Genomic DNA, 16,066 nt, shown 5'->3' with positions numbered 1-16,066 from the left:
AGACAGAGCTTGGAAGGTTCACATGGAAACTCCTCATGATTTGGGCTGACGATTTTCCCACATTGGGCTGTCACAGTATTAGACTTTATCGTTACTGTTAATGCTGCCAATACAGTTGGGTTTTGTTTTGTTCCCCAAGTGAGAACTGGCACTTAACCCCCTCCCTCTGCTTTTGTTTATCCAGCTGGGGAGCCCCCCATTGCGTTATGCTGTAGAAATGCGACAACCACTGCCCTAAAGAGCTTACTTTGTAGTGGGACAGGACAAGTAAAAGAGGATGGGATGCAAGCATTATGCACTTCTCTCCCCACGACAGAGCTTGAGGAACTTCAGGACACACGGGATACGTGCTGGGCACGGAATCTCTTCAGTCTCGAGATCAGAAGATCTTCGGCCTCAGTGCATGCAGGCTTAATTTGGTCCTATTTGTACAAATCGAAACCCCATTAAAAACAAGATGGGAAATACAGAGACAGCGGCAGAACTGGATCCTTGCTGTACCTGGAAGAGATTAGTACTGCTTAATTGAAGAATAAAGACCACATCTTTAAGAGACACATTTTATTTAACACATGAAACAGCTACTTTGCTGTTTAAATTTTAGCTTCAAGTGCATTAAATTGACAAATTAGGCCTAACTGACAAATTAGGCCTAAAAAGCTCTATTTTTGAGAAACCAGAAACATTCCTCGCCATTCTATGGTTTGCTGACGAAGAACGTGGCAGTAACATTTGCACAAGCTCTCTTTTGGTTAGTCTGAGCCTACCTCAAGGGGAATTTTGTCACTGATGCACTTGCAAGATCAGGCACTGCGCACTTCACAATAGGGTAAAGAAAACATGGTAATTTCAAACCAATTTCCAAATCCCGAGTGGGTAATTTCAATGACTGTGGGTTATTACTCTCTGTGAAAGATGGAAGAAATTTTTTGCTAAAATATTTATTTTCAAATTTCTAACAAGTAATATGAAGCTTATGGCTACCACATGCTATATAAAAGATTCTCCGCTGACTTAATTGATCCTGTTTAGGGACTTAGTGGAATTACACTGGGAAGGAGTGAAAGAGGGGAACACACCGGATGCTGCCGAATCCTTGCATCCAGGGGATACTACTGTAACCATAAGCCAAATAACGACCGCAAACTCAGCTCAATTGTGGCAGCACAAAGAAGAAACAGTATTTCCATTAGCAAAGCCATCTGCTAAAGCCAGGCACCAGGAAGAAATTAAGTCCTACGCACACAAGCAAACAGAAGTACTTGCAAAGCCTGATTTATGTATTTCAATTTCAGAACAATAAATATTTCTCTTCCCATAGCCTCTAAAACTGGAACGTGTTCTGCTCTGCCACGTCTTCCCTCGCTCAGCCAGGGCAGCCAAGTTACACATGCACTGCGCTCTTTGGCACTGCAGAAGGAACGTACAGGATACAGCATAGGTAAACACATTAATTCTCTTTGCTATCCTACAAATGTAATTTGTGCCCTTAAGCACCGCACATTCCTCTTGATGTTGGAGTATTATGTTGAGAAATCATCTTCTGCAAGTTTAAACAGACCACTAATCATGGCTGAACAATTTTAGTTCTAAATAAGCTAATTAGTCTACTTACTAAACCTGATAAGAATCATCCTCATCTAACATTTATTTTAAAAGATACTATTTTTGTAACAAAAACCTCACATTTTTTCTTTCTGTTGCTATTGTTTGCACAGTAGTAGTGGGCAAGTAGGTAACTTTCCACAAGTGATGCCAATATTACATCCTCTAAAATGACCAGCTGAAGCTATGGGTTATTTTTCACACAAAAACCTGATATGAATCAAAACCTTTTTACAAGACTTGATGAAATGTTACATTCCTGAATTTCCCAATTACAGAGCAAGGGCAGACAGTCCTGCATGCCCCAAAAGGAGATTTGGGGGAATAAACATTTAATATTCCTATTGCACAAAAAACAGCCAAGAAACTTGACTTCTGCCTTTTTTTTTTCCCAGTCTTGAATTTTTTGTATGAAAGAACAATGGAGACATGCATCACCCTTTTTAAAGCCCAACATTTCTTTCTTAGACATAGTACAACATAGAGCAAAAGGATTCTTTTTTGAATGCAGGGCATTTAATAAATTAGTGGACAAACGGCTTAAATTGATGATACATTTTCACAGATATAAGTGCAACTATTTTTCTGAAAAGGCAGGCAAATCTGGTTGTTCCTCAGCGCAAAGATAGTTTACGTACACCAAGAGGTAAATACTTATTTGGCCATAGATGGTGCTAGCTCATGTAGAATTTGCTTCTTTCTCCACATCATCATCGTCATCAACAACCTGAAATCAAATCCAGAAGTAGCTTAGGTAAACAGTTTAAACTCTCAGACCCGTAGGATTGCATAGAGAATTTATGAGATTGAATCCTTGCTGGACCCAAGGAGAACAGCAGTTATTCTACATCGCTGAATGACAATGGTCACATGGAAAGGTAAAGAAAACTTTCAATCAATCAAAAATGCCAGGAGGAAACGTAGCTGAAATAATAGGAGCTGATCAAGTTATTACAAAGGCCACTAGAACAATCACTAAGTGTTTCAGATTTTTAATGAGAAGGCAAAAGAATTTGCATTTTAGGGGACAACAGCTTGTCCCTTATTATCCCACAAAGTCAATAACCACTGGCAAACACAGCGTGTCCAGTTCTACGCTCCTCAGTACAAGAGGAACGTGGGCATACTGGAGAGAGTCCAAGGAGGGACGCCCCCCTAAACTTGCTGGCAACACCCTCCTTAGCACAGCCCTGGATATTGCCAGCCACTGTTCACCATAAAGGCACCTGGCCGGCTCAAGTTCAACTTTGCATCCACCACGACCCCAGGTCCTTTGCTGCAAAGCTGTTTTCCTGCCAGGCAGTGCCCAGCAGATTTTGGTGCATGGGGCTGTACAGGACTTTGCAGAGTTCTGGATCTTTTGCCAAGATACAGCTTCTGACTTGGAAAAAATTGCACCTATATATCCTGTACTTTTGCTTAAACTGCCAACCTGTTCGTGCTGGAAAAGGACAAAGACCTTCTTTTCCATTGAAAAGAAACCAGCTATTATCTCACCAACCCACCTGTTCCACGCCTTCTACTTCAGGGATGTAGAATTGGAGCATGTTCTGTATCCCGTTCTTCAGGGTGATGATGGAACTGGGACAGCTGGTGCATGAACCCTGCAACTTCAGCTGCACAATCCCATCCTCAAAGCCTTTATAAATAACATCACCACCATCTTCTTGCACTGTCGGCCTGGTGGAATACGATACCCAATTTAAAGCAAGTATAGCTGAAATGTGTTTCCTTCCAGAAATCTTTACTAAAGCTCAATTTAATACACACAAAGAACTGTCAAGATGTAGTAACTAAAGCCCTCTTTCTCTACAACCACCTGGTTCAAATTTCCAACAATTCATACTTTGTTGGACTCTCTCACTTCAACAGCTACTGTTTTTTCCATAGGACATTAAGCAAAACATATTTGCAATGACTGCAGCAGCACACGAAGGAATCATCAAAGTTCTAGGGGCAAGGGTAAGCACCTTAGAGCAGAGCTTGGTTCAGCCTGCAAAGAAACACTGGTTTGCCTTGAGGCCCTCTCCACATCACGATGATTGCCTCAGTTACGTGCCAAAGAGAATAGGTGTGTGTGTCCCACCACATGACACATGCGCATCTGTTACCTGACTAGGGACAGCGATAAGGAGCCCTTAAGTGCATCTATAAATAAATACGCAGTTTACCACAGTTTACACAGGACAGAAAAAAGCTCCAACTATATAAAAGCTTAATCCTGCTGACGGGTGAAGAAACCAGCATCCACTAAGATCACATCCCAGTACCATTAGCATTTCTTCAGCTTGGTCTCTTTTTGCAAGCGGCAAATGCCCAGCATTGTAACTGTATCCCCATAGCAACATTTTTCCAGACCCAGCTAAAACCATCAAGTTACTCTAACAGAAGCTCTTTATACTGATTTCCAAAATAACTCTTTTGAGAGCTACACTCCTAAGAGAATAATCTATGAATCCGACACATTTATTAACAACTTACCATAGCAAATTATCTCCATTCCATAAAGCCAAAGAACATGACTAAAAATTTCATTTTTCTTATTTAAAATTAACTTTTAAAAACACACTACGGGACCCTTCTGATCTCAATTCCCTCCATCTGACAACTTCTTTGCACATATTTTTGATCAACTAAACAATAAATGCTCTGTACATTCCACTGGTTTGTATCTACCTTCTGTAAACTATCCTACTATAAAATGAAGATACACTACTGCTAATGTTCTCATCAACAGCTTCTTCGTCCACTGAGGGGTATGGGGGAATGGAGTGAATGAAAGAAAGAAAAAGGTGGGGAAAACCGGGAATTTGGGCAGAAATTCTGTGACCATTATGAAAGGCCACTGGGCAATCAAGGACTAACATACGATAGGAAGCTTAAATAGCCACATTCCCAGCAAGCGCAGAGCCTCCCGAACGTTACTCTCTATCATGGCTTTATAGAACAGTATACCTGGGTTACACGTTTCAACACTTAGTACATATGCTTGGGAAAAATGTTCCAGCTTATTTCTGCTTTTCTCCCTCTTTCCTTTCAAGGAAAATTAAGCAGTATCGTGTGTCAGCTGTCAGGTAACCACAATGGTATTTTTAAGTATCACTTTTAAAATTCAGTATCTAAAAAAATGAAATAAAAATCCCAAGTTTGTCGCAACTTTGAAAAAAAAAATCAAACTTAATTCTGTGATTTTGCCCCACATGCGAGTTTCTGGTTCCTGTAATTCGTGAGCTGGGAAGATGTCGCCAGGTATCACAGCTTCAAAAACACATTAGATATTTTCCCCTGCATCTAAAATGTCAAGTTGCTTATTCCTTTCAGTTCACTTTGGAAGGCAATTAATGAGCATAAAAATATACTTCAGGTAAACAACATGATCCATAGAAACTCTTGAGACTTCATTAGTTACCACCAGTTTCTAAATTAAAGCTGTGTTAAAATACCAATAAAATTGCAACAGAATGCAAGGATAAAATCCACTGAAGCCCAGACGGCGAGGGAAACCCACGAGTAAATTTTCCTTTAGAGTATGATACAAGAGTATAAACTACTTTGGAATACTTGGAAGGGAAGGACAAGTACGATTAAGACAGAGATTAAAACAGAAGGAAAAAAGTTACTGTAAAGCAAAGATGGTGGTATTTTCACTACTTAAAAATAGCCAGGTTAAACCTAATGGACCTGTTTGCATTTTGGAGGGTAAGACTGTTCTAAAGATCACCCAGCAATAAGGACTCTGTTCAGCACATAGTTTGCTTAAACAGGAAAACTAGATAGAAAGTTTTCAATTAGAGGAAACAGCATTCTCAGTTCTGGCCAGTTTTGCACTTTAAACCCCCACACTAGGTACTGAACCATGAAATCACACACACCCAAAAGAAAAACGCACTGTTCCCTAAATAAATCTAAACCCCAAGACTAACTCACTCCATCTAGCAGTAATGTTCCCAGCTTACCTTATTCTTGTATCCAGCAGTTCTTTAATCATTAGTACAACTTCATCATCATCTTCTGATGCAGCTTGGGAAAAGAAAAATGAGCAAAATCAGGACTTGGAGAGAATTCCGATAGGATTACTAACACAGTATATCCATAATGGCAGAAGAAAATAGCATAAAAACATTGCTGAGATGACTAAAACCGAAAGGGTGAAGTCTTAATTCAGAGTAAGTATCTTTCTGCATTATCCTTATTTACATCCCAGGCTTTTGCCAACAAAAACCTGCACTGGTTCAGAGTTCTTCTCAACCGGCAAAGGCCTTAACAGACAACAGTAGTGCCACTTTCTACAAGAGAGCAAACAACATGCAAAAAGAAAAAAAAAAAAAAAAAAAAAAAAAGGCAACAACTAACATTCAATAAGGATGCATGTGTTAAGGCAGGGTCCTCAAAAGGAAAGTTTCAGTAACTTAAAAAATTCAGCAGGATAATTATGAATGTGTCTGGGTTTAGCAGCTCTGGATGCAATTTAAGCTCAGTGTTAAGTCTCACAGAAGTGTTTTTAAAGATAACTTTTTCAAATAAAATAAAATCTATATTAATATTGAAATTAAATCCAGACTTAACAGAGCAGAGAGGAATTCAGTAGTCATAATCTTCCTTAAAATACTGGGAAAATTGTTTAAGTTGCAAATGACAAAATACTGCCCTTGAGTTAAATTATAAGTTAGTCTCAATTAATTTCTAGTGCAGTTTGGAAAAAAGACTTCTTACTATTTCTTGTTCATTTAAGACCATAAACCTATCATTAAGACACAGACATTAAGCCTGGGCATTCTTTTTTGATTTAAAGAGGGAAATGAAAACCTTTGTAGGTGCCTATACAAAAAGGATATGCAACAATACCCCACAGCTTTCTAAAGACAGCCTCAGTACTTGCAAAAATACTTCACCCACACAAAGTATAACAGAACATGGTTCACACCGCCAAAACACATAGCTCAGCATAGCTCCTGTGGAGATATACTCCTCGTACTACAGCAGATAAGAACCAGGCTTTATATTCATGGATAAGCAACTCCTTTACACAGCACGGCATTGCTTCCACTAGAACATACACGTTCTGCAAATTCTCTGTTAATTTTAGCAGTTTTCACTTTAAATTTGCTTGCATGTTTTTTCTGCGGGACAAGCAGAGGCTCTTCTGAATGTCACAAGAAACTAAACCCAAAGGCAGATACTGGCTTCTTCCTGAAGAGTTTGATTTACCTGTATCTGTCCTAGGTGCCTCGTCAGTAACTACAGGTAAGCCAGAGGCAAAGAAATCCATTATAGTTGCATAAATATCTGGTTTCAGTAAGTTCCAATCCAGGTCTTCATTCTCCTATGAGAATCAGAATAAAATAATTAAAAATGAATAAAAACAGAGTATCTGCCCACTACTAAGTTATGCAGAGATTCTCCTTACGTTAAAAATATCGTAATGGTCTCTCACATTTGATGCATGGATTTCATTTCATATTTTGTCAAGTCCAGCTTTGCCAAAAAGTTCAACAAGACTCAATTTATAAGTCAACAGAAACGTTTCCTTGTTTGCAAGCCACGTGCTATTAAAAGGTGTGAAAAACAAAGTCTCCTAAATAGATTATTTGACACATTTTTACCAAACTGTTTCAAAGACTCAAGTTTGTTTGGTTCCATTTAATTTTGAGCCAAATTATCATTCACTGAATTGCCCTATGCTTTTCACACGGTAAGAGCATAACTGCACAGGTACTACGCAACAGCTTATCTCTAATGACACGAGCTCCACGCCTTGGATAAACCCAACGCTGCCTGCAATGCGCTGCATCCTGGTGATACAGTCATCTCGTTCAGAAGCCTTCTCTGGAGGTCATCTAGTCCCAATTCCTGTTTGACACAGAGCCAACTTCCAAGCTGGCAGGCCCTCGTCCAGCCGAATATTGACGATTTCCAAGATCAAACAATCTCCCAACTTTGCTGGGCAACCTATTCCAGTGCTTATCCAAACACTGTGATGTTTTTTATCTTTTACGTTAAAGGCAATTTCCTTTATGCCACTTGTGAATGCTGCCTCTGGTACTTTCACTATGCACATCCAAGAGTTTGACCAGACCGTCTCTATGGCCACCTATTAGACAGCTGAATCTCAGCTCATCTTTTAGTACATTTGAATCTCTGTTCCACTTACCTTGGTGATAGTGATGAAGTCTGGTCCAAAGAAAACACTTTTAACTCCTTCAATTTTGAATAATTGTCTGTTAAGAAAACAAAAAATGCAAACACATCAGGCAAACTCCTGAATTTTTATTTAAGCTGTCACAGAAAAGCGTTATTCTAGAATACATTTCTAGACAAAAATCAGCACTAAAACCAGGACCATTACGAGAAACTCGCTGTTACTTCACCTACAGCTTAGTAACAGCCAGGAGATCCTGCTGTGAAGCAGCGTACATAGTAAAACCAAACACATCTCACAGGACGTTTCCACAAGATGTGTGAAAGAATTACTCTCTCTCCAGTTGTTCTTTGGAATCAAAATTATATTCTGTATATAAAAAGGTATTTGTTCAGCATCAAAACCAGTAGGTACCTATTGTTTCCAGTAGGACTAGTGCAAACGCAAGGAATGTTCCTTTCATTAAAGTTATTTAAAGTAACTGAGCTGAACAAAAACTGCCTTCAATTCTGTTGCCATTAAATAAAAAGCTTAGTGCCAGGCAGTCCACAAGGCTTTAACACACCAACTCGCTTTGTAAGCAACCTTCAATATTTTTAGTCATTTGTACAGCACATGAAAAATACAAGGATTTAGTAAAGGCTTAAAATTCATACTATATTGCTTGAGATGGCCCCATATGGCACCCAACAACCAGGTGGTAAATTAGCACACATCCAAAGCAACACAAGAACTTAGATGATAAGAAAGAGCATATTTTTGAAAATATCTTAAAAAACAGAATGAGAATGTGAAGACCAATTTCCACAAATGATTAAATAAAACCCAACAAATTCATCTACTGAATAAATACATGATGCTATTCCTGAAGAGTAAAATAAAAAAAATCATTCAAAGTAGAAAGTACCCAGAGTTAAATATAGCATAAGGTTGTAAGAGTGTTTTTGTAATTCAGGAAATTAAGAAAAAAAATATTGTCTTGAAAAGACTGGAAAACATCAACAATGCAATGAAAGAAGGAATTTGAAATCTTATTATAAAGGTATGCGTGACGAAAAATGACAGAAGAGATTTCACAATACCCATTTGAAAGAATTGCCACATGTGAAACAGTTATACATGTACTGGGCTTTTATATCACTAAACCAACTGGATTTTAAAGTTACTTAAACAATTACATTATGCAAGTACATCAAACTATCCTAGATGAATTAAATAATTCTCCCCCTCCCCTTCAGAAAGCTTTTGTTACTTCTCTGGAAAATGAATATTCCCTTTTAAAATAAATGAATATTCCTTTTACAAAAAACATAATCTGGGGTTTAATGATATATAGTAGACAATTCCCATTAACTTGCGCAATGCGCATAATCAAGTTGTTCTGCCACGGTATACGTTCTAGCACATACACCACCTTTGATGAAAGCATCTATTTGGAGATACATGACAACAAAAAAGCCACTTTCTGACAGTCAACTGCATTCTGCAACCTGATGCACTTTGGCATAATCAGATCCTACAGCTTCAGCATTCTGCTAACACGTTTTGATGTCCTCAAAAACCTTTCACATTGTATTTATTACTTTTAAGTCACAGAGCTTTGCTTGTAAAGATCCTGTTTGCTCTCAAACAACTCTGCAAGAGACCTTTGGAAACGTCAGAGCTGCGTGTTTGATAACCCTACAGTTCCTGGAGAGACTGTCACATGAAACAGCTTCTACTTTTGCAGAGAATTCTTCCAACATACACAAAGATGACTTAAACTGGGGTCTCCGGAGGTCACCTATTGCAACATTTCTGGATCTCACCCTCAAACTGAAGCCCTTCCACCCACATTAACAAAGTTTCTTTTCAGAGGCTAATGTGAAAGCAATGACAAACATGCAGAAAAGGATGCTTCCAAATATTCCCAGAGAGGCTTGTGACAGTGCTCCAAACCCCTTTATACCAAGATGATACGAATCGATTATCTGCTCAGAGATTCTTACTCCAGATTAGCACTCTGCTATTGAAAGCTGCAACTCCTGAGATGTTATAGAGCCAGCCTGAAAGAGTGGGCCAAAACTGGCTTTCCTTTGACCAAAACATTATAAACCCTTTGTGAAGGAAAAATCCATTGGCTGTGAAGTTCAAGTTAGCACCAACATCTGCCAAAGCAAGCAAGCTACTACATTTAATTTGTAGTATTTGGGGACTGTTTACTTCCTTATACCGTCTATTTCCCAATTCCGAGAAGTTGCATGATTTCCAAGTAACTACTGGAATTAAGAGTGTTCTGATGGAAATGATTTTGCAAAATCGGGGTCAGGTCTCACCAGTGATGCAGCAACTGTTCAAAAATACTGATTTATAACACCGCTCAATCCAGCTGCATAAACTAGCCCACGATGCATTCTGCCATGATACCACGTAGGGAGCACAGATACACAGGAAGACTACTATAGTAATGACAATCTTCCCAGTTTTAACGTTACGCACAAGCAAAGCAGCAATAAAAAAGTTAAATCTAGCCAACCTGCTCCTGAGTATAAGGAGGAGCAGAATGATCCGAAGCTGTGCTTAAAAACATCAGTTGTAGACACACAGCCCACATCGGTCCCCCAAACAAATTATGAGGTGTTTAATAATACCTTGCTAAAGGTGAGCAAAACGCTGCAGCTGGTGTGGAAAACTCCATAGTCCTCGACTCCAACACTTCCTTCCCTGGAATAAACTTCAAACTATTTGGATTTGGCGTGTCTTGAGTTTGAATAAACATGCATCTTACTGGAAATTAAAAAAACAAAAAGACGACAAAGAATGTAATCAAACCCAAGTAACTTAAATGAAAGTCAAGGATCCTGATTACTTAGCAAGCCAAGACCAGGGTGATCACTGCACTACTGCAAACAGCAGCCTGCGCAGCAATAATACTTTGAAAAAAACAATGCAGTGGCCTCCAGACTGACATGAAGACTGATGAACACTGGCATGTTATCTCACAGGAAACAAGATGACAAACGGAACCTTGTCTTTGCTTCTTTTGCTAACTTTTATTTACTAAAAAGCATCCTACTGCAATGGCATAAGATTGCACAAGGCCAGTACCATCCTCACTTTCTACTGAAGGCCAAGAGATGCAACCTTCCTTTCCCTGTTGTGTTTAGTTTTTTGGTTTTTATGATCCTCGAATGCTGCAATGTCCCCCTTACAGCATTATCACTTCATGCTCAAAGCGTACTCAGTTTTATTACCCCTCTCCGAGACACACAATTTATGGGGTTTGGTTTTCATGTCATTTTTCAGCACCATAAAAAAAAAGAAAAACAAGCATAACAACAGTTATTACACAGTTAACCACACCCTGCTCATAATATTTTCCACAGAGTGAAAAATTACTGTATGCTATCACTTATCCTCCAGAAATTGATCTGACCAACCAATTCACTGGTAAAGATGTTAAAAAAAAGAGATTTTTACTGAAGTTCATTTTGCGGCCTTTCTTTCACTAGAAAAGTGTAAAAAAAAACACCTGATCTTGACTAAAATTTAATACTGTACATTTAATGGCGTATTCTCCTGTAGGCATGTCCACGCAGCACATGCCCGATGTCCCACTGAAGCTGAACAGCAGTTAGGGACAGTTTCCCATGTTCTACTACTTCCTTCTATCTCTCCCTGAACATCAAATAACACAATGATACATGAACATTCAGGAAACAAAAAAAACGCATTTTAAAAACAAAATTTTCTAGAAACTGATTATTTGTAAGTAAATTATGCTTGAGAAACAAGCTCACATAACTTAAAAAATACGCAATAGAGGGATTTAAAGCAGCAAAAAGAGCTGATATTTTCTTTTTTCTAAAATGCCATTTTGCCCGTGACTCTCTAGTATTAGATGTCAAATCACGCTATTTATAAATTGCCAAATTGTTACTGCATACGTCTGTCACGGTAACAACCTATTTGACTTGAACATACACAATGGCAAAGTAAGCACAGGCTATATTTTTTTTTTCTTTTAAGGGAAAAAAGACTTAGCGCGGAAGTATTTAGTTTTAATGTGAAAAAAATAATCCTGATGGAGCAACTAGTTAGCTTTATCCATGGGGATGGAAGAACTACTCATCTTCCAGATCCAGCTGGCATCCAAAAATCACATCCAGCACAACAGCACAGTTTACAAATAACCAGCAACAGATTTGGATGGCATAAATGGAGTACGCTCTGCCCATTTTTTGAAAACAACAGGGTCACTATCAGCTATCGTACATTGTTTGCACGGCATCTCTACCACCTGGAAACACAAACGGCCTTATCACCTCTCAGAAGAGGTGCCTATGTGGGTAGCTGCTGTATTTTACAAGTGCCTTCTGCACCTGAAGATCTGCCTTCTAAGACCAGGTTTTTCAATCATTAATCAACCTGGAGGGTTTTTTGCACAGCTGTGAATAACTGGTTTGGAATTTATTACACAGTAGTTAGTCACTGGCTGTATTTAAAAGAAACATCTATATTGTTTCTTTCAACCTGCTATGGAATGCTGTGTTATTATTCTGTTCTGCAACCTGCTCATAGCAAGAGGAAGACACCAAATAGAGGCTGGCTTTAGTAGGACACTTGCAGAAGCAGGTAAAATACTAAGTCTACTTGTCAGAGCCTGCCTGTTGACTAGAACTGAAATAGGAAAAACAGTGCTGGACCAGGTAAGATTGGACTTCTCTGAAATCAAAATTTAAAAGAAACTTCTGCCCAAGCAGACTCATTTAAATAAGATTTCCATTTGCGACTAATTCCATGTAACAGCACCTGCAGAATTTTTTTGTCTTAGACTTTCTGCTACAGCATTGGAGAGCGGTTGCTAAATCCCTCAGGCAGGTACAAAAGCACAATGTTTGGTGGTTTTGGTTTTTTTTTTCTTTCCTCAGCATGACAGCATACCAAAAAAAAGGTAGGTACAAGAAACTCAACCTTAAACATTGCTTTTTCAGGGTAATACCAAGTTGCAGGTGATATTAATAGAGAATGCCATTATGCACCGTACACGGATGCACATTCAAGGAGGAGAAAATTAAAAAAAAGAAAATACTGCAGCTCTAAGAATGAAAGGCTTCACTTTCATCCTTGCTAGGTTCTGTCTGGATGGCCAGCAATTTTGTCTGGCAGAGCTCTGCCGCTGAAGCAGGACAGAAGACAACATGAAGTCTTTCACAAGGGATACGTTTACACTAAGATAGAAATGAAATTAAGAAGTGTGGCAAAGCCCAAATAATATTTTGCACCAGCAAAGCCTCTTGTAAGTCTTGGCAGCTGAATGATATAGAAAAACATGTATAATCAAGAACATAGCAACCCATCCACATCTTCTTCCCAAGTTCCAACTGTCCAAATGCACTAGCACTTCATAAAAAAAACACCTAGGAAATGTTATCACACTCAGGCCTCAGAAAGAAGAGTAGGCTTTCATTATTTCCACAAGACATAACAACGCAGCTATGCACTTTTGACTAGCGTTTACCTGCATTACGCCATACTGCAGATGGAAGAAATGGTTTCTTTTGCGCAAGTTGGTGGAAAGGCTGTTGAGTTGTCAAATTATGATCTTTTAACATCGTACGACAGAACCTAGAGAAAAATAATTTTACTAGCAGCTTACAAATTACAAGTTTGCACTCCTCCACTACCCCACAGAAGAGAGCGTTTCACATGCTTCTAGCAACCCCAGAACTCAGCAAGATGCTCACCTACCTTATACCTCTCCAGTAACGTAGCAAGCTTGCAGGCTGGATTACAAAATGTCCCTTACTTTTTCCCCTTTCCAGTGCTCCCTCTCATTTCATAACAAAATAGATATAACTCTCCAATTTACCTAAAAAAATAATCTAGGCTGCTTCACAGTCACTAAAGACAAGCAAAGCACCTTACTTACCTATAACAGAAGAGAATAAAATCACCCTAAGGGAGCCTTTTGTCTTCCTTTAGACAGTAGTGAGTACCTGGAAATCTAGCTTGGACTGAACACCTAATTTTCACAAGATTACAGACAACTGAGATGAATCCAACCCCAAGCACCTGAGGCTAAATCAAGGCCAGAATTTACTTCTCCGTGGGTTTAGCTGGTCAAACATAAGGCTCTCCCATACGACTCTCAGAAGACAGGAGACAGGCTAAAAGGGCAATACAATGGCTACTCTTACACAAACAAGTCTCAGAAGGAAAAAAAAAACACCACAAGACAACATTTGGATAAAAGATAAACTAGCTACATGTACCAAGCACCCTGTCCACCTCTATATATTTCTTCCCTTTGGGGAATAAAGAAATTCAGTAAATTGCAGTACAAGTACTGTTCCAGAATGAAACCAGACCAGTTAAAAAGAGGTCCTGCTCCACACTGGCCACATGATTCGCACTAGCAGTCACAATAGGGGTGGTGTCATCTGCTCAGATACAGTTAAGAGAGGAAAAAAGAAAAAACAAAAAAACCATTAAGAGAAAAAGCAAGGCAGAGTGATGAAGTAACAGGCCTAACTTTGAAAAGTGAAATACCTGCTTGCACACCTGATTTCTGTGACTGCATGCACAGTCAACAGCATCCAGGTATTTCAGAGCAAAGTCAGAAAATGCAACCAAAACCCACCTTGTGTCACAGCACAGATAAATATTACATAGAGGATTAATTATTATCTGGTTTCTTTCTTCCTTATCAAGTATAGGAGGACGAAAGCAGGTAAACTAAATCAATTACATCTGCAGCAGAGGAGGCTGGTTCTCCTTTCTCACTTTAGCTTTGGGGAATAAAGATTATAGTGCATTTTATAGTCCAGGCACAGGGCAGGAGGTGTGCCCATCACCACATGGTCCTTTGAATTTCCCCTTATTGCATTTTTCCCAACTATACAGAGGAATTTCCCCTTATTGCTTGGCCCTGAGCATACCTGTGTGGGGGAGTTAACTGCCCCTCATTGCATAATCCTGTGCACATGTGTGTGTGTGTGGGGAATTACTCTTCGTTGCACCGTCCTGAGCACATGCGGGGAGAATTCCCCCTCATTATTCGCACTTATGTGCGCAGGGGGGTGAACAGTCCCTCAGGGGAAGGCCCTCAGCACCTGCGTGTCGGGGGGAATTAACGCCTCGCTTTTGTAATGGGGCTGGGGGAAGACGCAGAAACCAATAACTTCACCCTCATCCACCTTGCGGCAGCGGGGAAGGTAAAGGGGAAGAGCGAGAAGATTCCGGCGCGGCCTGGGAGGACGCGGTGCCGGTCGCTGCGACACGGCCGCCCTCCCCTCAGCCGCGCGGGGAAAAGGCGAGAGGGGATCCCTCGGGGAAAGAAAAAAAAAAAAAAAAGCCGGGCTCCCTCCTCCGGGCCGGGGCAGCGAGGAGCCGAGGGAGCCCCCCGCGGTCACCTACCGGCCGCCCAACCCCGCCGCCCCGCCGAGCCATCGTGCAGCCGCCATCTTGGCGTTCCTCAGGGCCGCCGGGCGCCCAGCCCCGCCCTCGCCCTGCGCGTGCCGCGGCCCCTAGCGGCGGGAACGGCGCGCGCCGCCTGCAGAGGTCTCGCGCCCTGCAGCACCCAGCTGGTGGTGCCCCTGCACCCCCCGGCCAGAGCGGGCCCGGGGACGGGGCCTGCAGGCCGCGGGTCTGCTAAAAACGCAAATACCGAAATACCCCCCACCCCAAACGCCAAAGCACCACCCCCGAGGGTGAGTTTGTTTTTTTTTTTTTAATTCTTACCGTGGCAACGCTGGTTCCCGGGTGCTGGCATGGCTTTGTCCCCCTCCGGCAGGAGCCGCGGGAGTTACCACACAGGGCTTGGAAAGAGTCCCCTCCAGAGCGGGATTCACCACAGAGCCCAGTAAAACACAGAAAGCCTCGCCCCCCGCCCCCAGCCTCACAAGTCATCGAGAAATTGCCACTTGGTAACTTTCCAGCGGTGGGGCTGCAGAAAAAGTTAAAGGTAAGGGGTGTGTTTTGATGACTGTATGTATTTCACATGGAAGCTCTTGATTTTGCAGATGGCAGCCGCTGCCGACGTTCAGGGCAGCTGCACAAGGAACAAGAGGAGGAAGAGTCCGCCTGGTAAGGAAGGAGACACACTTGCAATTTCAGCAAGATGAAGAGGTTCCACTTTGTGCCACGGCTGCCTTTTCCTCCCTTAGTGTGATTATAATCCTGTCACTTTATTAGGCCCATCACAGCTGCTTATTCTCTTACAATTAACTAATACAACATAAAAATCCAACCAAGTCCTTTAACCAGACTTCCAGCCCTTCATTTCAGTCATTCCTCGCTGGATTCGCTGTTACCTTGGCAGGCAGCCGCGCTCACCGAAAG

General features: G+C 40.8%; 1 protein-coding gene across 2 annotated transcripts; it reads right to left on the bottom strand.

Moving 5' to 3' along the window:
• Nucleotides 1–546: 546 nt before the first annotated feature.
• On the bottom strand, nucleotides 547–15,267 carry NFU1 (NFU1 iron-sulfur cluster scaffold). 2 transcript variants are annotated; one of them, XM_075736749.1, is made up of 8 exons: nucleotides 15,143–15,267; nucleotides 13,245–13,351; nucleotides 10,375–10,510; nucleotides 7,757–7,823; nucleotides 6,814–6,928; nucleotides 5,562–5,625; nucleotides 3,111–3,285; nucleotides 547–2,332 (listed from the first exon to the last, which is right to left on the bottom strand). In XM_075736749.1, exons 1-8 carry the CDS (start codon nucleotides 15,187–15,189, stop codon nucleotides 2,285–2,287), a joined length of 759 nt encoding a protein of 252 aa, XP_075592864.1. In that variant the 5' UTR covers nucleotides 15,190–15,267; the 3' UTR covers nucleotides 547–2,284. The 2 variants fall into 2 exon arrangements, with proteins under 2 accessions (XP_075592864.1, XP_075592865.1); XM_075736750.1 differs by lacking the exon at nucleotides 15,143–15,267 and adding an exon at nucleotides 14,665–14,880.
• Nucleotides 15,268–16,066: the final 799 nt, after the last annotated feature.

This window comes from Balearica regulorum, chromosome 27 (assembly GCF_011004875.1).
Source record: "Balearica regulorum gibbericeps isolate bBalReg1 chromosome 27, bBalReg1.pri, whole genome shotgun sequence".
Taxonomy (NCBI): Eukaryota; Metazoa; Chordata; class Aves; order Gruiformes; family Gruidae; genus Balearica; species Balearica regulorum.
The sequence above is the reverse complement of the archived record's forward strand: the minus strand, read 5'-3'. Positions and strand labels throughout refer to the sequence as shown.